Genomic DNA, 22863 nt, shown 5'->3' with positions numbered 1-22863 from the left:
CGCCCCGCCGCGAGGGGCCGGCGGCGCGCCCGGGAGCGGGCGGCGGGAGCGGGGCGGCCCCGGCCCACGGCCACCCGCGGGGTGAGTGCGGGGCTGCGCCCCCGGCCCCGCCTGGGGAGCGCCGGGGGGCGAGGGGGCGCCCGGGGGGTGTCGCGCCGCGGGGCCGGGCGGGGCGGGGCGCGAGGTCCCTGCGGGGCGCGGGGAGGGTGCGGGGGCCCCCCGGCCTCCCCTGGGGACCCCGCGGACAGCCCACCTGCGGGGGGCCGGGGGGCGCGCCGGGGGGCCGGGGGGCGCTGCGTGCGGGGCCGGGACCGGGGTCCCGGAGCCCCCCTGCAAGGTGCAGCCGTGCGAGTGCGCGTGCAGGTGCCGTGTGCGGGGGTCTGCGCCCCGCCGGGGGGCTCGGCGTGCACCCACGGGGCTGGCGGCTGCGGAGCGTGCGCCCTGCGTGTGCGGCGTGCTGGCCCCGCGCGTGCCCCCGTTGCACGTGTCCGCAGCTGGCGTGGGCACATCTGTGTGTGTCTGTGTGTGTCTGTGTGTGTCTGTGTGTGTCTGTGTGTGTCTGTGTGCCGCTGCTGCTGGGTGCGCACGTGCAGCGTGGCGGCGGTGCGGGGTCTGCGCCTGTTGCACGGCGTGCGTGCGGCTGAGCAGCGTGGGTGCGTGCGAAGCGCGGTGTCTGTGTGTGAGCAGAGCACTGCCCCGCTGCGGGCGCGTGTGCACGTGGGGAGCGTGGCTGCGCCACAGGTGCACGCAGCCGCGGGTGCCTGTGCAGTGCCCAGGGGCCGCACGCACCCCGCGTGGACCTGGGTGCTGCCAGGAGGGGCTGGGCTGCAGCCGGGGGGCTGTGGGCAGGGGGCTGCGCGTGCACGCAGAGCCCCAGCAGCCAGGGGTCTGTGCCGGCCATGCGGGTGGGTGCGTGTGTGTGTGTGTGTGTGCGCGCGCGCCCCTGCAAGCCCCCTGGGTGTGTGTGCACGCGTGTGTGTGCATGCACACGGGTGCATGCCCGGCTCCAGGCCCCGGGCGCAGGCTGCGCTGCGGCAGCGCTGGGCTGGGTCTGGCGTGGGAGGGTCCTGGCGGGTGGCGCGGGGGATTTATGGCTGCGGCAGGCGGGCAGGGGCCGGCGAGGCGGGGAGCTGCCTGCCTGCCGGGTGGGTGCTCCCGATGGACGGCCCCGGCCCCGCTCCCCCCCGCAGGTCCCCGGTGCTGCCTTTGTCAGGGCGCTGCAGACAGATGGCTCTTTTCTCCCGGCTCCGCTCGCCTCGGAGTTAATCTAATGGCACAAAGCGATGCTGGTTGGGAGCATCTGCCTGTCTGCGGGCGCCCTGCGCTGCCTCCCGGTACCTTTTATTTACATTTCTCTTAACGAGACGCGCATCTGCCAGGCAGGGATGCGCGCTGCCCGCCGAGAGGTGGCAAAGCCACAAGTCCCGCGGCGTCCCCGCCCTGCGCCATCCCTCTCCCCGTGACAGCTAGGTCTAGGTGACCACCAGTGCTTCATTCCCCCCTGTCCCCAGGGCCCTGGCCCTGTGGTTCGGGGTCTCTTGGGCCTCCCAGGCCTGTGCAGGAATTCGGGTGGCACCAGCATCCGCTGGGGCACAAGTGCAGCTGGGAGCCGGGGCCCTGGGGTGCAGGATGAGGCCCCAGGCGCTGCAGAGCGGGGCTCGGCCGCCGTGCAGCCCCGTGGTGGCTCCGATAACATGCGTCTTCCTGGCTTGTTTCAGGCCGGGATTTGAGGTGGGGGCCCGGCGCCCGCGCCATGGGGAACTCGGTGAGTCGGCCCAGCTGCCTGGGCGAGAAGAGCCGGCGCTCAGAGGAGCTCCTCCGGGAGCCGCAGCTCCGGGACCTGGGGCTGGACGTGGGGCAGCCGCCCGGCGGGAGCGTCGCGGAGGCCCGGATGGGGCCGCTGGAGAAGCCGCCGGCGCCGGTGGAGAACGGCTGGAGCCCGGCACCTGCGGCTGGCCGGAGCGGGGCAGGCAGCCCAGCGCTGAAGCGCAGCCTCTCGGAGGTGGCGGTGCAGAACGGGAGCACAGCCTGCGTCCCGCTCAAGGGGCAGGGTGAGGCGCGGGGCGCAGCCTGGACGCCCCCCCGGGCCGGCGCCCCCCGGAGCGCCTGGTCCTGGAAGCCCGTCACCACCCGGGAGGTGACAGAAGTGACGGAGGTGACGGAGACCATCGTGACGGAGATTGTGGAGGTGACCGAGTACCCGGCCGGCGAGAAGGGCGGGGAGCCCCTGGTCACCCGGACGGTCACGGTGCTGACGGAGCGCGCGGGGGAGCTCGCAGCCGGCGGCCACTCTGGACACGTGGATGCCTCAGAGGTGACTGCCGGGCAGGAGCCTCTCGCCAAGGACGACGCCGTGCCAGCCCCAGGCATGGGCTGGGGGGGCCCAGCACCCCCAGCCAGGTGCCAGGAGGTCGGAGCAGCCCCCTCCCCTCTGCCACGGCGGGTGGGGGCTTGAGCCTGCCCCTGGCGCTGTGAGCCTGTAGGGCGCGCACCGTGCTGGGTGCTCCAGGGTGTGCGCTAGGGCTTTCCCGAGCTCTGCGGGCAGTGCCTGGTCTTTGGGCCCCGAGCACCGAGTGTGGTCTGTGCAGAGCCCTTCCCCAGCACGGCTCTGCCGGTGGGGCCAGCAGGGACCGGCAGGTGGCATGGGGCCAGGCAGGGGGTGCTGGGGAGGGCTCGGGCTGGGCTGGGGGCCTCTGTCCCAGCACCGCCTCCGGGACTGGGCATCACAGGGGCCAGAGCACCCCAGCCCCACGGCCGTCCCAAGCCTGGGTGGCTCAGCCACCTCTCTCCCCAGGTGTCCCTGCGGGCTGTCCCCGTCCCGGAGGATGTGGCAGGTACGGAGCGAACCCAGGACACTCTGGAGAGCCTGCTGGAGTGGGTGGCAGACATGGAGGAGCTGGTGAGCAACCAGAAGCCGCCCTCCTCGGAAGTGAAGGTGGCGAAGGCGCAGCTGGAGGAGCAGAAGGTCAGCAAATCCCGGGCAGGCGCGTCCCTCCCACGCTGATCTCCTGGCCTCCCTCCAGCCGGGGATTACAGGGCTAGGGGCTGGGGGCTGAGCGGCCCCCCCGGCACAGCTCTGTGCCGCGCTCCCTTCAGCTCCTGAAGCGGCTGCTGGAGGAGCGGAGGCCCCGTGTGGAGCACGTCCTGCAGGAGCGAGCGGTGCTGCCAGGCACCACGGCAGCAGCACCCGAGGGGAGCAGCAGCCTTTCCAGCCTCGGGGAAAAGTGGGGCAAGCTGATGCAGGAGGCTGAAGCCAGGTGGGTCAGGGCCAAGGCATTTGTCCGTAGGGTCAGTGGCTCCGACCCCGTGTGTGCAGGAGCGGCCGGCGGTGCCGCGCAGTTCCCCCGCCGTGCCCTGCAGCGGCAGCAGCACGCACCCTCGCCACATCTCTCCTCCGTCCCGGCCCCGTGGCTGCACGGGGTCAGCGGCTCTGTGCACGCCCTGCTGCGAGGAACGGTGATGGAGCAGGACTGGGGCTGGTGCAGCTGGGCAGGGGACACCTCGCCCTGTGTCCCCATGTCCCCACGTCCCCGCTCCCAGGACCCCGAGCCCAAGGCACCTGCAGCGTGTCCTTGGGACGGACGGGGGGATGCCGGCCTCACCTCTCGCGGTCGGGGCGGGAAGCGCAGCCCAGCTCACCCAGCCTTCCCGGCGCAGGTACGGCCGCCTGGAGCGGATCCTGCCGGCAGCACAGGGCTTCCAGGAAGCCGTGGACTCCTTCCAGGAGTGGCTCGGTGCCACAGAGCGGCAGCTGGCCCAGCTCTGGCGTGCCAATGGCTGCGTCAGTCGCGTGCAGGAAGCCCACCAGCAAACCCAGGTCAGGGCAGGCATGGACGCAGCGGGCCAGGGCGCGGAGGGAGCCGCAAATTTGGGCACGGGGAGGGCTGGGACGGGGAGAGCAGCCGCTGCCACAGGACCCTCCCTCCCAGGCCCTCTGCGAGGAGATCCGCGCCAGGCTGGCAGAGCTGGAAGGTGTCTTGGAGAGCGGGCAGCGGGTCCTGCAGATGGTGACAGGTGAGCGGGGAGTGGCACCACGTGGGGGACCGCAGCCCCAGGGCTCAGGTGTTGGGGTCTGTGGGGTACCTGCTGCAGTCCCAGTGAGGGCAGAGCCGCAGGATGGGGCTGGCCTGGAAGGGGGGCGGTGGCGATGCCCCCAGATGAGCAGGGTGAGATGCGCCCATGTGGTGCTGGGTCCATGTGGACGTGGAGGGCCACAGGGTCGGGACAGCAGGAGGTGGGAGGGAGAGGCACAGAGCTCAGCCCTGGGCTGTCCGGCACCAAGACATGTCCCAGGGAGGTGGCAGTGGGGGCACCCCATGGTGCTGGGTGTCCTTGGGGTGCTCCACGCCCCGCTGGGTTGCCACTGACTTCGGGAGCACAGCATCGTGCGATGCCCGCCCTGCCTCGTGGATGGGGCACACGCATCCCATCGGACGGAGAGCGGCCGGGGGGAGCCTGGCCCACAGCAGGGCAGGGCGCGGTGGGATGGGGCACACCAGCAGCGGGCTCAGCCAGCAGTGGACAGGCACTTGGACTTTGCTGCTGGTGGGGGTGAGGGAGCAGAGCCAGGTCCAGGAGAAGCAGAGGAGGGGAAGAGCAGGATGTGGAGACCGTCGGGAGGGAGGGCACGCTCGCCGCAGCAGGTCCCTGGCCCTGGGGATGCTGCTGCAGCAGTGCTGAGGCTGCTCGCGGTGCTGCCGCAGGGGAGGAGGCCCAGCTGGCGCAGGAGAAGATGGAATCCCTGAGGATGCGGTACCTCATCGTGGGCCAGAGCAGCGCTGACACCATGCACCGTCTGGGGCAGACCCTGGAGGCCTCATCCCGTGTGGGCACTGCCCAGGAGGACCTGGCGCTCTGGCTGGGACGCATGGAGAAGGAGCTGGCCTCCTGGGACAGCCAGCACGGCGGCCAGGAGCCTCCAGTCAGCACGAGCGACAGGGAGAAGGTGGGGAAAAAGGGGGCCCGGGGGACCGTCACCCTCCGTCCCCATCGTGCAGCCAGGGAAGGGTCTGGAGGGGTGCAGGGATGGGCCGTGCCAGGCAGGGGGGAAGTCCTGCCCTGACCGAATGCGCCGGGGGCTCTGCCCTGGGAGGCCCCCCCGGTGCACAGCCAACAGCTCCCGTCCCTGCTGCAGTTCGAGCAGATCCTGGGCTCCGAGCTCGCCCACCTGGCGGGGCTCGGCGAGCGGCTGGAGGCGGTCAGCCAGGTCCAGCTGGACGCGCAGGCGCTCCGCTCACAGCTCTCGGACCAGAAGGTGGGTCGGAGAAGCCGCTCAGGGCCACCGCGGGCCCTGCTCGTGCCGTCACCGGGGCTGGGGGCTGGCCGCTGTCCCCCCGCGGAGGGTCATCTGCGCTGGGCAGGGGGACGGCCAGCCCCCGGGGCCCGTGTGCCTGGGTCCGGCGCGTGCAGCCCCACCTCGCTGCCATGCGGCACCCGCCTGCCTCTGTCTTGCAGCTGCTCTCTGCTGAGATCCTGCACCACCGCGGGCTGGTGGAGCGGCTGCTGGGCGTCGCGGACCCGCTGCTGCGGTCCTGCCCCGAGCCCCTGCAGCAGCACCTGCAGGTGAGCGGCCGCAGTGGGGCCGCGCCGGGCGGTGCTGGGGGCACGTGGCTGGCCGTGCCATGCCCCCGCGCTGGCAGCGGGCACCCGGCGAGCTGCGTGTCTCTGCAGCCCTCGGTGCAGGCACTGCGGGAGCGTGCGGAGCAGCTCTTCGTGCGCAGCGGGGCTTGCGCTGTGCAGCTGGAGCACGCCCAGTCCCTGCTCGCCCAGTTTGCCGAGGCTCACGCCGAGCTCTTGCCGTGGCTGGAGGAGACGCAGGCCGTCGGGGTGCAGCTTTCCCCAAACGCCATCAGCTACGAGGCCTTCAAGGAGCAGCAAGCACTGCTGCAGGTGAGGGATGGGGAAGGGGCGGGCATAGGCAGCGCCGAGCTCTGGCACCCCGTGGGAGTGGGAGCGCGGTGGGCAGCCTGCGAGGGGACCCAGGCTCAGCCCACCACGGGGCAGGCAGCAGGCGCTGGTGGCCGAGCAGAGAGGGGACGTGGGAGAGGCCAATGCACGGAGCAGGAGCAGGGGCTTTGAGCCCCGCTGGCAGAGGAGAGGGGCAAAGGGAAGGGAGCACGGCTGCGGGGAGCAGCACTGCCCACACGGAGCAGAGCCGGGGCGCGGGCGCAGTGGCAGCACTGGGGTGCGCCGGGCTCGTCCCCGTGCTCCCCGTCCCGTGGCTCCGCACGCTCCCACGGCCTCTCCTCTGCCACCAGTGCCTGCGGGAGGCGATCGCGGAGCACCGGCCCCTGATGGGGAAGCTGCAGCGCGTCTCCGTGCAGCTGGTGGAGCTGAGCCCGGAGCAGGGCGCCCCATTCCAGCAGCGCTGGCGGGAGGCGGAGGAGCAATACTGCCGCGTCCGCGAGCGTGTGCGCCAGGCGGCCGCTCTGCTGGAGGATGCGCTGCCGCGGTACAGCCAGGTACGGCCGGCACGGGGGCTGGGTGCCCCGGAGCTTCCCTCCGGTGACCGTGCCGGTCCCGCTGCGCCTTCCCCAGCTGACCGAGCGCATGGACCTGCTGCTGGAGTGCCTGGAGCGGCTGCAGAGCCGCCTGCAAAGCCAGCCGTCTGTCCGCGGCGACACGGCCCACCTTCGGGAGCAGATCCGGGAGAACAGCCTGGCCCTGGGAGAGCTGGAGAAGCTGGGGGTGGCACTGGAGACCGTGCAGGCACAGGGTGCCGAGCTGCTGGCCAGCATGCAGGCAGCCAACTCTGACGCTGCTGCCAGAGGTACTGCAGGGGGTGTGGGAGCAGCACATCCCCGTGTGGGTGCAAAGCCCCTCGTGGTGCCCCAGCCAGAGCCCCGTCCCTCTTGCGCCCCGCAGGGATCCAGGAGCGGACGTCGCAGCTGCTGTCCCAGTGGGGCCGCCTGCGGGGCCGCTGCGAGGAGCAGGAGCGCTGGCTGCGGGACCTGCTGGCGCTGGCCGACCGCTTCTGGCACGGCCTCTCGGAGCTGGCCCTGACGCTGAGCGACACCCAGCAGCTGGTGCTGGGCCTGGAGGAGGCTGGCGGCGAGCCCGAGGCCATCCGCACGCGGCTCCGCACCATGCAGGTACAGGGCAGGGGTCCCCACGGGCAGCCCCACGGCGTGGGCAGCTCCGAGCCCCCTCCCCACCCACAGGCGCTGCGGGAGGAGATCGACTCGCTGCAGGGTGAGCTGGACACGCTGGGCATCCTGGGCGTGGAGCTGATGTCCTCCTGTGGGGACCCCGACAAGCCCGATGTCACCAAGAGCCTGGATGATGTGAGCGCCCTGACTGGGGGGCCGGGGTCTGTCTGTGGTGGGCACGGGTCCGCATGGGGGACGTGGGGACACTGCTCATGGGGACGGGACATCCTCAGAGCCGAGCAGACCCGGGAGAAGGGGCAGGCGTGTTCCCAAGCCCCGTGGGTGTCCCAGGGCTGTGCTGCAGGGAGGGTGGGTGTTCCGGGCTGGTGTCCTTGCACAGGGGACTGTGTCCCTGGCATCCCTCGCGCCCCGTGGTGGTGCCGGCTGACTTGCGCCCCGTGCCGGTGCCCCCCCGCCCCGCCCCGAGCTCCGCGCGGTGCCGCTGACCCTCGCGCCCTGCCGCAGCTCTACTCCTCCTGGCACAGCCTGAACAAGGTGTGGACGGAGCGCTACGCCCGCCTCGAGGAGCAGCTCCAGGCCTCCGTCAGCTACCAGGAGACCATGCAGGTGGGGTGCTGGGGCCCGCTCAGGTGGGCGCCCCACAGCCCGGGAGGGCTGGCATGTCCCATGTGCAGGGAGAGGGATGGGGACAGAGCGCCTAGGGCCCCCTGCCCTCCCCAACGCCTCGGTCCCTCCGTCCCCAGCGGCTGTTCGAGTGGCTGGACGCGGCTGAGCTGCGCATCGCGGAGGAGTTCCTTGTTGGTGGGGACCTGGACATGGTGCAGCAGCAGCTGGCAGAGCTGAAGGTGCGATGTGCTGCAGGATGCCTCCCCGGTTCTGGGGTTGGGCATGGGGAGCAGGGGGGCAGGCAGGCACTCGGGGTACCTCCTGGCAGTGGGATGAGAGCGCGGTGTGTTGGGCAGAGCTGGTGCCCCCTGCACCTGGATCGTGGTCTGCAGAGGGTGGCCAGGTCCTGCCCGGGATGCCAGAATCCCTCCTGCCCAAGGTGCCCCGAGCTGGCAGGGCTCCTGGCTCTCCACGAGGAGGAGCTCTGGGCCCAGGTGCCTGTGCCAAGCTGTGCCAGGCTGTGCCAGGCTGTGCCGTGCCATTCCAAACTATGCTGTGCTATGGCATCCTATACCATGGTGTGCCATACTCAGCTGTGCCGTGCCATACAAAGTCCTCCCATGCTGTACCATGCCATGCTATGTCATACTTGGCTGTGCCATGCCATGCCTGGTGGCACCGCAGGCCCATGGCTCCACGTCAGAGGGCCAGGGACCATGTGCCACCCACTCACATCTGATGGTTGGACTCGATAATCTTAAGGGTCTTTTTCAACCCACGCGATGCTCAGATTCTACAATCTGCCCCACAGGAGTTCAAGCGGGAGCTCTACCAGTGCAAGGTGGATGTGGAGAGCCTACGGCACCAGGCTGGCCCAGGGGGGCAGGGGCAGGGGGACCCCCCGGCGCCGCTCAGCGACTTCCGCCAGCGCTGGGACCGCCTGGAGGAGGAGATCGTCAGCCGCCAGGTGAGGGGGGCTCGGGCAGTGCGGGACAGTCCCAGGCACGGGGCAGGGTTGGAGTGGCACTTCTGGGAGGCGCTGGTGGCGCGTGAGCTGGTGACCAGATCTGCCACGGGCACGAGGTGAGAGCCGCAGCAGCGTGGGTGCGTGGGGCCGTTCGGTGCGTGGTGCTGCGCGGTGCATGCGGCTGGGTGCATGGTGCTGCGCGGCGCTGGGCGCGTGGGCAGGGCTGATCCTGCTCCCCACCAAACGGGTGCCTGATCCTGCCCTTGCCTCCGGCAGCACCAGCTGGAGGCAGCTCTGCTGGGCCTGGGGCAGTTCCAGCACCAGCTGGAGGAGCTGCTGCAGTGGCTGTCCCGCACCTCGGAGCAGCTGCAGGGCCCCACGCTGCTGCGCCTCGACCTGCAGAGCTGCGAGATCGAGCTGGCCAAGCACAAGGTGAGGGCGGCCGTGGCACGGGGCTCCCTGCACGCCCCGACCTGGGCTGCCCCCAGGCCGTTGGCTGCGTGCCCCTGCAGCTGAGCGTCCTCACGGGGACATCCCCCAGAGGGACCAGACACAGTCCTGCCGTGGGGTCCCATTGCACCGTCCGGTCCCTCTCGAGGTCCTCCTGCAGTGGGGCCGTGTTCTGCCGCAGGGCACTGCTCCCCCTCCCCTCCTGGCACTGCACGGCCCATGGCAAGGCGTCGAGCCCCGGGGCGATGGTGGCTTGGCCAGGCAGGTCTGTGGTTCAGAGCGGGCGGCGTGAGAACGCGTCCCCTCCCGTGGTGACAGCATGGAAGGAGTGAGCTGTCTCCTTCCCCTTGCCCGGGCACGCTCGTGCCGTGCCTGCCGTCAGCAGGGTGCTGCGAGGTGCACGTCGGCCGGGGGGGGCCATGCAAGGCGGGGTGGCCCCAGCCTCGTCCGTCCCCCGTCCTAGCAGCCCCCTGCCACGAAGCAGCAAATTTGTTGCCTTGCACCTGCCCCGTGCCACTTGGAGGACAAAAGCCCCTGCTCTGTGCGTCCCAGCACTGTGGCTGCTGTCCCTTGCCACGGCGCTCCCCAGGCCCCGTGCCGTGATGGCAGAGTCGGAGCGGGCAGGGGAGGTGGCCCAGGTGCCTGGCAGGGTGCGAGGTTCTGGCCGTGACGGCCCCGTGCTGTCCCCAGGTGCTGCGGAACGACGTGATGTCCCATGCCCGCACCGTGCAGTCCGTCAATGAGGCCGGGCAGGGCTTGCTGCTCTCCAGCCTGGGGGAGAGCGTGGAGGGGCTCCAGCGCAGCCTGCAGCAGCTCAACCAGCGCTGGGACGTGGTGCAGAGCGAGACCGAGAGCCGCCAGCTGGAGCTGGAGAACAACCTCAGCCAGGTGCACAGCACAGCGGCCGCCCCCGCTGCCACGTCCCCTGCTCGTGGAGGCAGTGCTGAGCCCCCTGCGCCTCCCCCCAGGTGCAGGACATCACGCTGGAGATCACGGAGCTGCTGCAGTGGCTGGAGCACGTGGAGCTGCAGCTCTTCTTCTACAAGCCAGCGTGGGGCCACCCAGACACCACCAAAGAGAAGCTCGCCGCTCACCTGGTGAGCTCCCCCGCGCCCCCCAAGCTGCAGAGCCATCCCTGGGGGGTGCCCCCCGGCCCCTCTCTGTGCTGGGGTGCTGGGACCCTTCTCTGCCTCCTCCCCTCCCCAGATGGGCAGAGCCCCTCTGCTCCTCTCCCTGCATGTCCAGGCCCCCCAGTTGCAGCTGGAGCCCTCCCGTTCCCCGTCCCGCTCGGGGCAGGAACACGGGGCACTGACACCGGCCTTTCCCGGCCTCTCCTCTCGGCAGGAGCTGTGCAAGGAGATGGAGTCCAAGCAGGAGACGTACAACGCCGTGCGGGACCGTCTGCAGCGGCTGCTGGGCTCCTGCCGCGCGGCACGGCCCTGCAGCACCGAGCACAGCCTGCGCATCCTGGAGCAGAAGTGGGAGAGCGTCCACGCCGAGGCACAGGAGAGGAAGGTGTGCGGGGCGGGGGCGTGCTGCCCACCCGCGGGTGCGGACCCTGCCCGGCTCTGGGGGCTGCGGGTGCCCGTCCCGGTCAGCATTCCCGCTCTGCCTGCAGGAGCGCCTGGCCGAGGGGCTGACCGTCACCACCGAGTTTCACGGCACCATGCAGGAGCTGCTGCGCTGGGTGGCACACGCAGAGGAGCTCCTCAGCTCCCCCACGCCCCCCAGCTTCATCCTGGACACTGTCACCGTGCAGATCCAGGAGCACAAGGCAAGTGTGGCCGGGCTGGCAGGGCTCCCTCCCACCCACAGGGGGATGCCCCGAGTCTGTGGGCTGGCTCCTGGGGGCTGGGGTCCACCCGGAGAGGTCCTGACCAGCACCGGCACGGACACCATCGGGGGAAATCCCCCCGGGCTGCCCCTAGGGCTCCCCCCATGCGGCAGCGGCACGGGCCTGCCCTGTGGCTCGGGGGCTTGCTCCTGCCCTGGGGCTGCCCGTGCCCCCCAGCCACGTCCGGCTGCCCTCAGGCCCTGGTGAAGGAGGCAAACGCCCACGGGGAAAAGCTGAGCAGCCTGGAGGCCGTCGCGTCGCGCTTGAAGGACTTCAGCAGGAAGCAGGACGGAGCCGTGATCCAGAACCTCGTGCTGACGGCCAAGGAGCGGCTGGGCAAGGTGCTGCAGCACACGGCGGAGCGCGGGGCGGCTCTGGAGGAGGCCCGCAAGCGCACCAAGCAGGTACCCGGCCGAGCTGGCGAGGGCACAGGCCCTGCAGGGAGCTGTGCCGGCGCCTGGGCCGTGCCGCCCTGGCACGTGGGCTGTGCCGCGCTGCCTGTGGCTCGTGCCGTGGCGCGGGGGCCATGCAGCCCTGCCGTGTGTGCTGCTCCGGCTCCTCGTCCACGCTGCGCTGTGCGCCCTGCACAAGTCCCCTCCTCCCTGCTGCAGTTCAGCGAGTCCCGGAGGCTGCTCCTGGACTGGATGGACGAGGCGGAGCAGGCCCTGGAGGTGCCGCAGGACACGGCCACGAGCCAGGAGGAGATCAAGTGCCAGCTGGCTGAGCACAAGGTGAGGGGCGAGCGCCGCTGCCCAGCCCTGCGGGGCCGGGGGAGTCCCACTGGGGCGGGCTGCCTGGCCAAGGGCAGCGGGAGCAGAGCTGGGGGCTGCGGGGCGGCTGCCGGGGGCTCCCCAGCTCCCAGCCCACCCCACCCCACGGCTGGGCACCGTTGCACGTCTGCCTCTGGGGGCACAGAGAGCCCCTGGGTGAGGGGCATCAGCACCCCCGGCCGCCCCGCCGAGCCCCGGGGTCCGGGCGGGCTCACCCCACCTGCCCGCAGGCCTTCCAGAGGGAGCTGCGCTCGAAGCGGCCGGTGTACGAGGCCACGCTGCGGAGCGGGAGGGCCCTGCGGGAGAGAGCCCGGCTCCCTGAGGATCTGCAGCCGCTGGAGGAGCTGCTGGGGGAGCTGAAGGAGCGCTGGGATGCGCTGTGCAGCCGGGCTACCGAGAGGTGAGGGGCACCTGCCCCGTGCCGGATGGTGGGGTGGGATGGGATGGGGATGGGATGGGGATGGGGATGGGGATGGGATGGGATGGGGATGGGATGGGATGGGATGGGATGGGGAGGGGATGGGATGGGATGGGATGGGATGGGATGGGATGGGATGGGGATGGGGATGGGATGGGATGGGGATGGGATGGGGATGGGGATGGGGATGGGGATGGGGATGGGGATGGGGATGGGGATGGGGATGGGATGGGGATGGGATGGGGACGGGATGGGGATGGGATGGGGATGGGATGGGATGGGGATGGGATGGGGATGGGATGGGGATGGGGATGGGGATGGGATGGGGATGGGGATGGGGATGGGATGGGGATGGGATGGGGATGGGGATGGGGATGGGGATGGGGATGGGATGGGATGGGGATGGGATGGGGATGGGGATGGGGATGGGGATGGGGATGGGGATGGGATGGGATGGGGATGGGATGGGGATGGGGATGGGGATGGGGATGGGGATGGGGATGGGATGGGATGGGGATGGGATGGGGATGGGGATGGGATGGGATGGGGATGGGATGGGGATGGGGATGGGGATGGGGAGGGGATGGGGATGGGATGGGATGGGGATGGGATGGGGATGGGGATGGGGATGGGGATGGGACAGGACAGGATGGGATGGGATGGGGTGGGATGCCTGTGCTCTGCTCGCCATGCAGGTCCCAGGCAGGATACACTTCAGAGTCCTTCCTCCCTGGGTGTTCCACTCCCTGCTTTGGGACCCCCTTCCTCAGCACCACTGGGCTATGGCCCCTGGGGGTAGAGCCAGGATCTGTCCCCAGCCACAGGCAATCCCAGGCATTTACGGCTGTGGCTGTTCCCTTGCAGGCAGCACAAGCTAGAGGAGGACCTGCTCTTCTCAGGCAAGTTCACTGATGCGCTGCAGGCTCTCATGGACTGGTTGTACCGTGCTGAGCCGCAGCTCAGCGAGGACGTGCCCGTTGGAGGGGACCGGGACCTGGTCAGTGACCTGATGGACAAGCATAAGGTGGGTGTCCCCGGGCCGTGCAGGGAGCTGCCTGCTGTGTTCTGGCCCCGTGGGACCCCTGGGGAGCGACGGCCCCAGGGCAGCCCTGGGCTCTGCACCAGCCCTGCCCGCGGCCCTCCAGCACGCTGAGCAGTGCTTGGGTGCCCCACGTGCCACATGTACCCCACGTACCGTGCACCTGGGGCACTTGTACGGCTACTGGGACCCCTGGCACCTCCCACTCCCTCCTGCTCTCTCCCCCTCAGGTCTTCCAGAAGGAGCTGGGCAAGCGAGCCAGCTGCATCAAGATGCTGAAGCGCTCAGTGCGGGACCTGACCCGCGGCAGCAGCAGCGTGGACTCCCAGTGGCTGCAGAAGCAGATGGAGGAGCTGAGCACACGGTGGGACCTGGTCTGCAAGCTCTCTGTCTCCAAGCAGGCCCGGCTGGAGGCTGCGCTCCGGCAGGTGCGGGCAGTGAGCTGGGGGGCTGCAAGGTCAGGGGCTGCAGCTGGTGCCTCCCCACGGGAAGGCTGCACACGCCTGTGCATTGCGGGGTGCTCAGCTATGGGTGGCTGTGCATTGCGGGGTGCTGCGGGGGGTGCTGGGCTGCGGGTGGCCGTGCGTTACAGGGCGCTGCAGGGCTGTGGGTGGCCATGCATTGCAGGGTGCTGTGTGGGGTGCTGGGCTGTGGGTGGCCGTGTCGCAAGGTGCAGCAGCAAGGTGCCAAGTTGGGTGCTGAAGGCACCTGCTGGAGGTGCACGCGTGTGGAGGGTGCCTGTGCACGTGGCAGGGTGCTGCACGGGGTGCCCTTCTCAGAGGGGATGTACCGATGGGGGTCGGGGAAAATTGTGTCCCAAAGAGTCTTTGGGGTGAAGATCATCCTCGCTGTCCTGCTGTGGGGTCTGGGAGCGGCTGGGGCTGCACAGGAGCGGCTCTGCCGGGTGCCTCACGGGCAGCTGCAGGGCTCGGGGCTGGCCAGGGGCGGGGGGTTGCAGGGCGGGCGCTGAGCAGGTCCCGGGCTGTCGTGGCAGGCAGAGGAGTTTCACACCCTGGTGCAGTCCTTCCTGGGGCGCCTCTCCGAGTCAGAGAAAACCCTCAAGTATGGCGTCTTCCCCGAGGAGGAAGCGGCTGTGCAGGAGTGCCAGAACCAGCTGCAGGTCAGTGCCCGCCGCCGGCCCCCGCCTCCAGGCACATCGCCGATCTTGCTCCAGGACGTCCCATTGCTTGTCCCATTGGCAGCCCCAGCCGGCACATGCCATGATGTGGGATGCTGCCAGACGTGGGCTCTGGGGCCCCAAGCACCCCGAGGCATGGAGATTTGGGGCCCCATGCACCCCACGCAAGGCCAGACGTGCTCACAGCACCCAGCGCCCTTCCCCAGCCTGGATGCCCGGCTGGGTGGGAGCCGGTCCCGGCGGCTCTGGACGCGGGATGCGGGGGGCTGGGACCCCACAGTACCACACTCTGTGTGCCCTCCCAGGAGCTGATGAAGTCCCTGCAGTGCCAGCAGCTGGAGCTGGAGTGCATCACCTCGCTGGGGGAGGAGATCCTCTCCACCTGCCACCCAGACTCCATCATCACCATCAAGTCCTGGGTCACCGTCGCCAAGAGCCGCTTCCAGGAGGTGAGCTGCGTGCCCCGGCTCTGTCCGTCCCTGCAGGGAGCAGCCCCACACAGCCCCACACAGCCCCACACAGCCCCACACGGCCCCACACGGCCCCACACAGCCCCACACAGCCCCACACGGCCCCACACGGCCCCACACAGCCCCACGCCTCTCCCACTGCCGGTGCTCCTGGTGATGTCCTCCCAGCTGGGCAGACCTGGGGGTGCCCGGCCCCTTCCCCAGCCGGTGCAGCCGGCCTTGGTCCTGCCAGGGGCTGGATGTCCCCCGGCGCAGTCCCTCCTGCGCAGACCCGGCCCTCCCACCCCTCGCTCCCACCATTGCTTCCCCGTCCTGGGGCCACGCAGGGGAGCACCCACGGCCTCTCCAGCCCCACCTCGCCGGCGGTGGCTCATTCCACGCACATGAGATGGCGTCCCCCGGTCCCTGGGGAGCGGAGTCCTGGGGATCTCCACCCGGACCCCGCTCCCACAGAGGCTCCCTGCTCTGTGGGTTTGCAGGAAAGAGCGTTCCCATTCCTCCCCGTTCCCATTCCTCCCTGAACGGGTCTGTCCGGTTTGGCCAATCCCTCGCCCTCGCCTGCACAAAGCCCTCAGTGAGCAGGGATCCCCGTGCATCTGATCTGAAGGTGCTCCAGGGTATGGAGCAGCACGTCCCGTCCCAACACCTGTGGGGCTGCCCTCACCCGCAGCCCCACTCACCCCAGATAGTGAGGTTGCTGCGAGGGCAGTGAGCACGTCTGCAACAGCATGGACCTGGGTACAAGCACGTTTGGCCACCACCCGCAGGGATGTGCTGAGGAGTGGTGCTCAAAGCACTGGTGGCAGCTCCCAGGAGCTGCAAGGTCCCCTGGCACATGCGGGGCAGAGTTGTCAGCCCTGACCCAGCTGGCCTGCGGGCCCTTGAGCAGGGATAGGTCCCGGAGCATCCACATTCTTGCCCCATGCTCCTGCCCCGTGTCACGGTGGGTCCTGGAGCACTCATGTCCCTGCCCAGTGCTCCTATCCTGTGGTCACTGGGGCAGCTGGACAGGGTTTTGTGCTCCTGCCCCACGGCAGGGCTGGGCCGTGGCACCCCAGACACAGACTTCACCCCCCCGCAGCAGTGCGCAGCTGGGGCTGCCGACACTGCTCCCGCAGCCGCGCATCCGGCCCCGTGCCGCCGCCGCCAGCCCCGGTGGCTCAGCCCCTGCTCCTTGCCGCAGGTGCTGAGCTGGGCGCAGCAGCAGGGCGAGCGGCTGCAAGCCCAGCGGGCCAGCCTGGCGGCCGAGCGGGAGGAGATGGCCCAGCTCGTCGACTGGATCACGGCTGCCGAGGAGGCACTGAGCCTGCGGGACCAGGAGCCGCTGCCGGAGGAGGCTGAGCAGCTGGAGGAGCTCAATGCCCAGCACGCGGTGAGGGCCCCGCAGCCAGCTCCCTGCCAGGCCGGGGGCACGCCATCCTCCCCGTACCCTCCTGGCACTGGTGGGAGCGCTCAGCCCCACCGAGGACCTTTGGGTGCATTCGTGGCGGCAGCTGGCACATGCAGTGGTGATGCAGCGCTCTGGGTGTATGCCTGAGCTGCTGCTTCTACTGCGAGCGATGCTGATGCAGGAGCCCCCTGGGGCTGGTTGGTGGGTGGCCACGCTCTGGCTTCAGCCCCGTGCTCCAGCTGTGCTGGCGGGTGGGGGGCACGCCTGGCGGACCGTCTGGCACGGCCGGTGGGCGCTCAGTGCCGTCCTCCTGTGGCAGGTGTTCATGGAAGAGCTGAACCGCAAGCAGCCTGATGTGGAGAAGGTCACCAAGAGCTGCAAGCAGAAGCTGGCCACTGAGCTGGGGCCGCCAGCCGCCCGCAGATTGGCCACACGTAAGAGCCCCTTTGCCCCCACGCTGCGCCCCAGGCCCCTGGCCGTGCCCTCACCCCTGTCTCTGCTGGCTGCAGGGCGCCGCAGCGTGGGGAAGGCGCAGGGCGCTCCGGCGGTGCCACTTGGGGGGCTGGAGCCCCAGACGCCCCTCATGGCCCAGCTCCTGCACCGCTGGCAGCAGCTCTGGCTCCTGGCTCTGGACCGGCAGTACCGGCTGGAGACGGCCCTGCAGCGCCTGCGAGAGGTAGGGGCAGCCCCGGCAGCACCACGGCCCTGGCTCGTGCCAGCAGCTCCCCGCCCTGTGCTGCGGGAGCTCAGGCCCTGGGTGGGCACGGAGGGGGATGGCCCCTGGGTCGGTGAAACAGCGCAGGCAGAGCCGGGAGCCTTCCCTGACCCTGTCCCCATGCGTCCCCATGGGCAGGGGAAGGTGACCCCAAGTGACTGGAGCCGGCCCCACTGGAGCCTGCAGCTCCCCAGTGCAACCCCGAGCTGGGGGTCCTGGGTCCCTTTCACCCATCTCTAATGGGTCAGGGCTGGGAGCAAGCTGGCTGTGTGGCATCGGGGCTGAGCCCAAGCACGGGTCCTGAGGTGGGGACTCGGGGGCTTTCCTGCTGCCGTGCTAACTCCTCTGTGCCTCTCCGAGCTGGAGGAGTTTGCTCACTTTGACTTCGGGGTCTGGAGAAAGCGTTACATGCAGTGGATCAGCCAAATGAAGTCCCGTGTCCTGGATGTTTTCCGTGGCATCGACAGGGACCAGGATGGGCGCATCAGCCAGCGGGAGTTCATCGAGAGTGTCCTCTCCTCCAGTGAGTGTGCCCAGGACCCGTGGTGGGCTGGGGCTGGCTCATGGGGCCGTGCCCCCCCGGGACGGGGCAGTTTGGGAGCGGCGGGGGCAGGAGCTGACAGCCGGGCACCCCCCTTGGAGGAGGACCCAGGCTCAGTGCCAGCGCTGGCTGGGCTCGGTGCAGGGCTGAGCAGGGGACAGCGGGGCTGAGGGTCCCTGTCCCTCCCCAGAGTTCCCCACCAACGTCCTGGAGATGAACGCCGTGGCGAGCATCTTTGACATGAACGGTGACGGCTTCATTGACTACTACGAATTTGTCAGCACCCTGCACCCTAACCGGGACCCGCTGCGCCGGACTGCGGATGCCGACCAGATCCAGGATGAGGTATGGCCAGGGGGCCGCGGTGGCACGAGGCTGGTGCCCTGCCATGGGTCTGACCCACGCGGGCTGTCTTCCAGGTGAACAGGCAGGTGGCCCAGTGCAACTGTGCCAAGCGCTTCCAGGTGGAGCAGATCAGCGCCAACAGGTACCGGGTAAGTGCCGCCCCCCACTGCTGCCCCACGCTGCTGTCACCCCCCGGCCCGGGGTCCTGGGCTTGCTCTGACACCCACGCACAGCCTGCACCATGCTGAGGTCCCCCAGCGCCACGACCTTTGCTGTCAGAGCCTTTGCAGTGGCGCAGAGAGGGCACGGGAGAGCCACCCATGTCCCATGGCTCCCTGTCCCTAGGGGGACATGGGTGGCTGCCCTCTTTCCCACGTGCCTATGCCAAAAGCACCCATTCTGCGCCCCAGCAAGGAGCTCCTTCCCCTGCCTGTCTGCGGGGGAAACCCGGCATCTGTGCTGATGGAGGGCAGTGCTGTGGGGGACGTGGTGGGCTGCTGACAGGCACCGCTGGGTGCTGGGTCCTGCCCTCGTGCCCAGCTCCCAGCCCAGGCAAACCCCTCCAGCGCTCGCCGTGCCCTCACACGCCTCTCCCCGCAGTTCGGGGAGTCTCAGCAGCTGCGGATGGTGCGGATCCTGCGCAGCACCCTGATGGTGCGGGTTGGCGGGGGCTGGATTGCGCTGGATGAGTTCCTGGTCAAGAACGACCCCTGCAGAGGTGGGCACGGCCGTCCCCGCGCCCAGCCGGCGCCCCGCAGGTCTGGGCTGCGTGCTCCCGGGTCTCACCGCCTCTGCTGTCCCTCCCCAGTGAAGGGCAGGACCAACCTGAAGATCAACGAGAAGTACCTGTCCCCAGATGCCTTCGGGGCCACCGCAGCCAAGTGCACGGGGAACCAGTCGGCCCCCTCCTCCAAAGTGCTGTCCCCCAGCCGCTCCAACTCCAGCCTCAGCCTCTACAGCAGCGCCTCAGCCCCCAGCAGCCCCCTGGCCAGGAAGGTAAGAGCTGGGGAGCCCCAAGCCGCCACCCTGACCGTGCTGACCCCCCCCCACCACTGCAGCCCCTGCGTCTCTTCCCTCCCCAGTCGGTGCTGCGGAGGACGCGCTCTGGGGACCGGTGCCCCCGCTCCCGTGGCTCCCTGCTGCCCGACGGGGCCGAGCTGCAGTTCACCGCGGCTGAGGAGAGCCCGGACGTGGCACCCCCAGGTGAGGGCTGTGCCGCCGTGGGATGCTGCAGGCTGCAGGCTGCACAACCCTCAGGGCAGGGGGGCTGTGGGGCTGCTGTGGGATGGGCAGGCCTGGGGGAGCAGGGGGGGTGAAGCGTGGGGAGCAGGAGCCGTCCGGGAGGTGGGGGTCAGGGTGGGGGTCTGTCCCCCAGCCCCAGGAGCGAGGCAGCCGCTCCAGCCCTGCCCCTTCCTTTCAGAGCCGCCCGAGGGGTCCCCCCCAGAGCGCTGCAGCCCCTGCCGCTGAGCTCCCCCAGCCACCCGCCCTGCGCCCAGCACCCTTGGCCGGCCCCACTCAGGACTCTTCTCCCCGGAGGCCGCCCGCCACGGGGCTGGAGGACGGCAAAGCTGCAGCCGTGCGCCCCACGGGTCTCCGGGCCGAGGGTGGCCGCCCTGCGCGCTCCGGTACTGCGCTGCGGCCCTCCGAGCGGGTGCCCACCGGCAAGGGCTGAGCTGTCTGTCCGTCACTGATCCCAGCATATATGCAAGCGTCCCCCGACACACACCAAACCACCCCCAGGCTCTGGCTGGCACATCCCCCAGCCCCACCACCCCACCCGGCGAGGCGGGGGGGCCCAAGACCCTGGTGCCCCAGTCGGAGCACCCGGAGCAGCTGCAGGTGGCCTGGATCATCGCGGTGCTGGGCTCCCCCAGGGCCACAGTGGCCCCGGTTGCCCGGGGATGGCCCCTGCCTGTCTCCCCCAGGCTCCTGTGCCCTCGATGTGGCTGCTGGGGCCCCGGGACATTTGGCATCAGCTGCCGGGGAGCCTGCCCTTGCTGCCTGCCCGTGCCCGGTGAGGTGGGAGGTGGCAGGGCGCCGCAGCCGGGTGCTGGGGCCCCTCACCAGGTGCAGAGCCCCATTTCTGGTGCTAACCCTCACCCCGTGGGCCTTTGGTGTGTGCGCACCAGGCCCTGGCCACAGCTGTCCCCTGCCCCGGCAGGGCTGGGGCCGCCACAGGCGGGGGTCCCCGTGCCCCCATCCCGCCCGCAGCACCCCTCGGGTGGCGGGTCCCTGCCCTGCTGACGCATGTTCACCGCCACCCCGCTAACCGGACAGCAGTAGAGCTGAATGTAACCCTGGCCGGGGCACGGCCCTGCCAGCCACAATAAAGAGTAGATTTCTTTTTCTATAAGCACCCGGGGCTTGCTGCAGTCTGTCTGTCCGCTCACCCTGCTGCCTGTCCCTGCGCAGCAGCGGGGGGGGCAGTGCCCGCCGGGGCGTGCACCCAGCCCTGTGCCACCGGCAGAGACGCGCAGCGCTGGGGCCGAGGCTCACAAGCCTGGGCTGCCGCCGTGGGTGCCAGCAGGCGCCGTGCCACGTTACCTCCTTTCCGAGGAAAGCGTTGCTGGGATTCCTGCTGTGCCCAGCACCTCTGCCCAGGGTGGGGGGCCAGGCCTGTGCTGCGCCCCACGGCAGGCAGTGCTGGGACACGCAGCGCCGCCGTCCCCGTGTGCCCGCCGCCCTTCTCTGGCCCCGCAACCTCCAGACACGAGGGTCCCAGGCCAGCACGGCCCTGCAGTGGTGCTACTGGTCCGGTGCTGCCGGGGGAAGCTGGGATGGGGATAGATGGCTGCGGGGCAGCCTGGGCCTGGGTCCCAAGGTGCTGCTCACGGTGGAGAAGTGGCTGTGCCCCGCAGGGACACTATGCATGTGGGGACAGTCCCCAGGTGTCACAGCAGCAGAGCCCTTCCCTGGCACCTCTCTGTGTTGGGGAATGAGTCCAAGACCCCCGTGACTCAGGGCAGCCACAGCCCTCCACTGATCCTCCAGTGGGGTTTGGGATTTGCCTGGCTGCCTCCTCCCTTGCCCTGGTCCTGTTGGCTCCCATGGGATTTAGTCCCACTTCTACACTACTGTCCCCTAAAACTGCCTCTGCACTCATTTTTTCCTCAACAAAGTACTTCTGTGTTGGACACTGCCAAAGGGGGACAGGTCTGGAAATGCATCAGTGCCCGTCCCCCATCCAGCCCACACGAAAGGGCCCCTGCAGCCCCCCCGAACAGCACCGAGCCCCACTGCTCCCCGCAGAGCAGAGCATCCACCAGCACACCCGGGTCGCTCCGCGCAGTGCTGCCGGCGTGGGCTGGGGCCGCCGACACGGATTGCACTGCACATTCCTCTGCCTGTGGAAATGGCATCCACCCCTCCCAGGCGGGGAACACACCCCGCACCACCGGCACCACCAGCCTGTGTCAGCCACATCCAGGGCCCCAGGCACCGACTCTGGCTGGGACGCAAAGACAACAGGCATGGGGCAGCGGGGGGAGTGCGTGTGGCATGGCATTGCTCGTAGGGCTGGGCAGGCACCGGCACCCACAGTGGTGTCTGCGGGTGTCTGTGTGTGTCTGTGTCTGTGCGTGTGTGTGTGCCTGGGCAGGCACACAGGCCTGAGGAGCACAGGGACCCCCTGCAGCTGTGCCATCCTCACGGCAGCATGGTGCCAAGGAGCTCACCATCTCCTGCTGCCGTGGCTGGGAGAGGAGTGTCACAGGCTGCAAGCACATTGCTTTGCTTTGCTGCACGAGCAGTTCATGGGGGCAGCGAGTGAGCAGGCAGCTGCCAAGTGCTGGAGGCTCAGCCCCGGATGGGCAGCAGCATGGCCGGGCACAGGCACCCGAGCCCCCGCATCCGAGCCGTCCCGGTGGAGCCGGGTTGCGTGGGGCCCTGCTCGCGTGGCGGAGCAGCCCTCCTGCCAGCGGGTCCCCACGGAGGCGGGTGCTGCCCTGTTCCCCAACTGCCCCGGTGCCAGCCCTGGCTGTGGGAACCGCAGGAGCAGGGGCCAGCCCCGCATGCCCTCGATGCGCACCCGGCACAGCCCCAGATGCAGCCAGCTCACATCCCTAGACCCCATCCTGATCCTGCAAAGCCAATGGCCAGGCATGGGGTCAGAATGCCCGTGGGGCTGGAAGCAGTGCCGTACTGGGGACAGCAGCTGACCGGACTTGGCTCATCCAGGACACGAGTGCTGGTGGCTTTGGTAATGCAGGGGTCAACGTCTGCACGCCAGCCCTGCTCCTGAGCTGGGGCCAGTGCATGTACAAGCCTGCGTGTGCGCCACTTTCATGGGCGTGTGTGTGCGATCCCCCACTCTCACCTGCACAAGGCTGTTTTCATGTGTGTGAGTGCAGGTACCTGGCAGCAGAGCCACAGCAGATACCTCCTGGTGCTGAGCTCAGCGTCTGGCCTGAGCCCCGCCACGTCCCAGCTGGCCGTGGGCCAGCTCCTGCACACCTCGCCCCGTCCCGAGCTGTCCCGGCTGCACTGCCCGTGCTGTTGTGCCCTTGTGGGGCCACGCGCTCTGCAGCTGGCCGGGCACAGCCTCGGTGCCTCAGGAGAGGCGGCCCCGTGGGGCGCCCAGCACGCGGTGTTTGCTGCAGGAGGCTGCCCCGGCTGGGGCACGCAGCGCGGCGTTGGCTGAGCACCTCCAGAGCTGTTCCCTTGCGGCAGCGCCCTCCCCGCAGCGCCCAGCAGCCGGCCGTGGCGGTCTCCTTCAGCTATCCCTGCCAGCTGAGGTGGGACTGGCCACCCTGGGGTGACTCCTGCACCACTGAGCAACCGCATCCCTGTGTGCACGCCTCTGGGCTGCCCATGAGCTTCCCGTTGTCCACAAAAAGCCTCTCTGCAGCCCGTCTGGCTCAGCAGCCCGGGGAACAGAGGATTCACTGCGGCTCCTGGGAGTGAACAGAAACCTCCAGATTGAGCCATGGCCGCCCATGGGCCGGGAGAGGTGCCCTAGCTGGTTTGAGCCCTTTTCTTTGTTAGCAGCTAAGATGTTTTGGTTAAGCCACAGACAGTCAGTTCAAATGCATACGCATGAATTGCAACCACACATTACTGCTAATTACCGTAA

At 69.8% G+C, this 22863-nt stretch overlaps 1 protein-coding gene across 1 annotated transcript; it reads left to right on the top strand.

The window, feature by feature from the left end:
• LOC310893850 (microtubule-actin cross-linking factor 1, isoforms 6/7-like) lies at positions 1–20145 on the top strand. The gene is made up of 39 exons (XM_083823303.1): positions 1–81; positions 1719–2314; positions 2795–2965; positions 3097–3257; positions 3658–3817; positions 3930–4014; positions 4704–4945; positions 5135–5254; positions 5455–5562; positions 5671–5889; positions 6258–6461; positions 6538–6769; positions 6865–7091; positions 7161–7283; positions 7614–7715; positions 7853–7954; positions 8527–8682; positions 8959–9114; positions 9823–10020; positions 10101–10229; positions 10477–10647; positions 10751–10906; positions 11164–11370; positions 11578–11697; positions 11967–12136; positions 13019–13178; positions 13424–13621; positions 14188–14313; positions 14637–14780; positions 15985–16173; positions 16511–16625; positions 16701–16867; positions 17267–17429; positions 17638–17792; positions 17867–17941; positions 18393–18510; positions 18601–18788; positions 18875–18995; positions 19213–20145. The coding sequence occupies exons 2-39, from the start codon at positions 1754–1756 to the stop codon at positions 19257–19259; spliced, it is 6246 nt and encodes a 2081-aa protein (XP_083679429.1). The 5' UTR covers positions 1–81; positions 1719–1753; the 3' UTR covers positions 19260–20145.
• The last annotated feature ends 2718 nt before the right edge of the window (positions 20146–22863 follow it).

The sequence above is a fragment of the Anser anser genome, assembly GCF_964211835.1.
Source record: "Anser anser genome assembly, chromosome: 2".
Classification (NCBI taxonomy): domain Eukaryota; kingdom Metazoa; phylum Chordata; class Aves; order Anseriformes; family Anatidae; genus Anser; species Anser anser.
This window is presented reverse-complemented; position numbering and strand designations above follow the sequence as displayed.

Bases quoted from the DNA above. Each gene is read 5' to 3' on its own strand.
- LOC310893850 (XM_083823303.1), top strand. From the start codon at position 1,754: ATGGGGAACTCGGTGAGTCGGCCCAGCTGCCTGGGCGAGAAGAGCCGG. The intron at 2,966-3,096 runs GTCAGCAAATCC...CGCTCCCTTCAG, and splicing joins CGCAGCTGGAGGAGCAGAAG to CTCCTGAAGCGGCTGCTGGA. The intron at 5,563-5,670 runs GTGAGCGGCCGC...GTGTCTCTGCAG, and splicing joins CCCTGCAGCAGCACCTGCAG to CCCTCGGTGCAGGCACTGCG.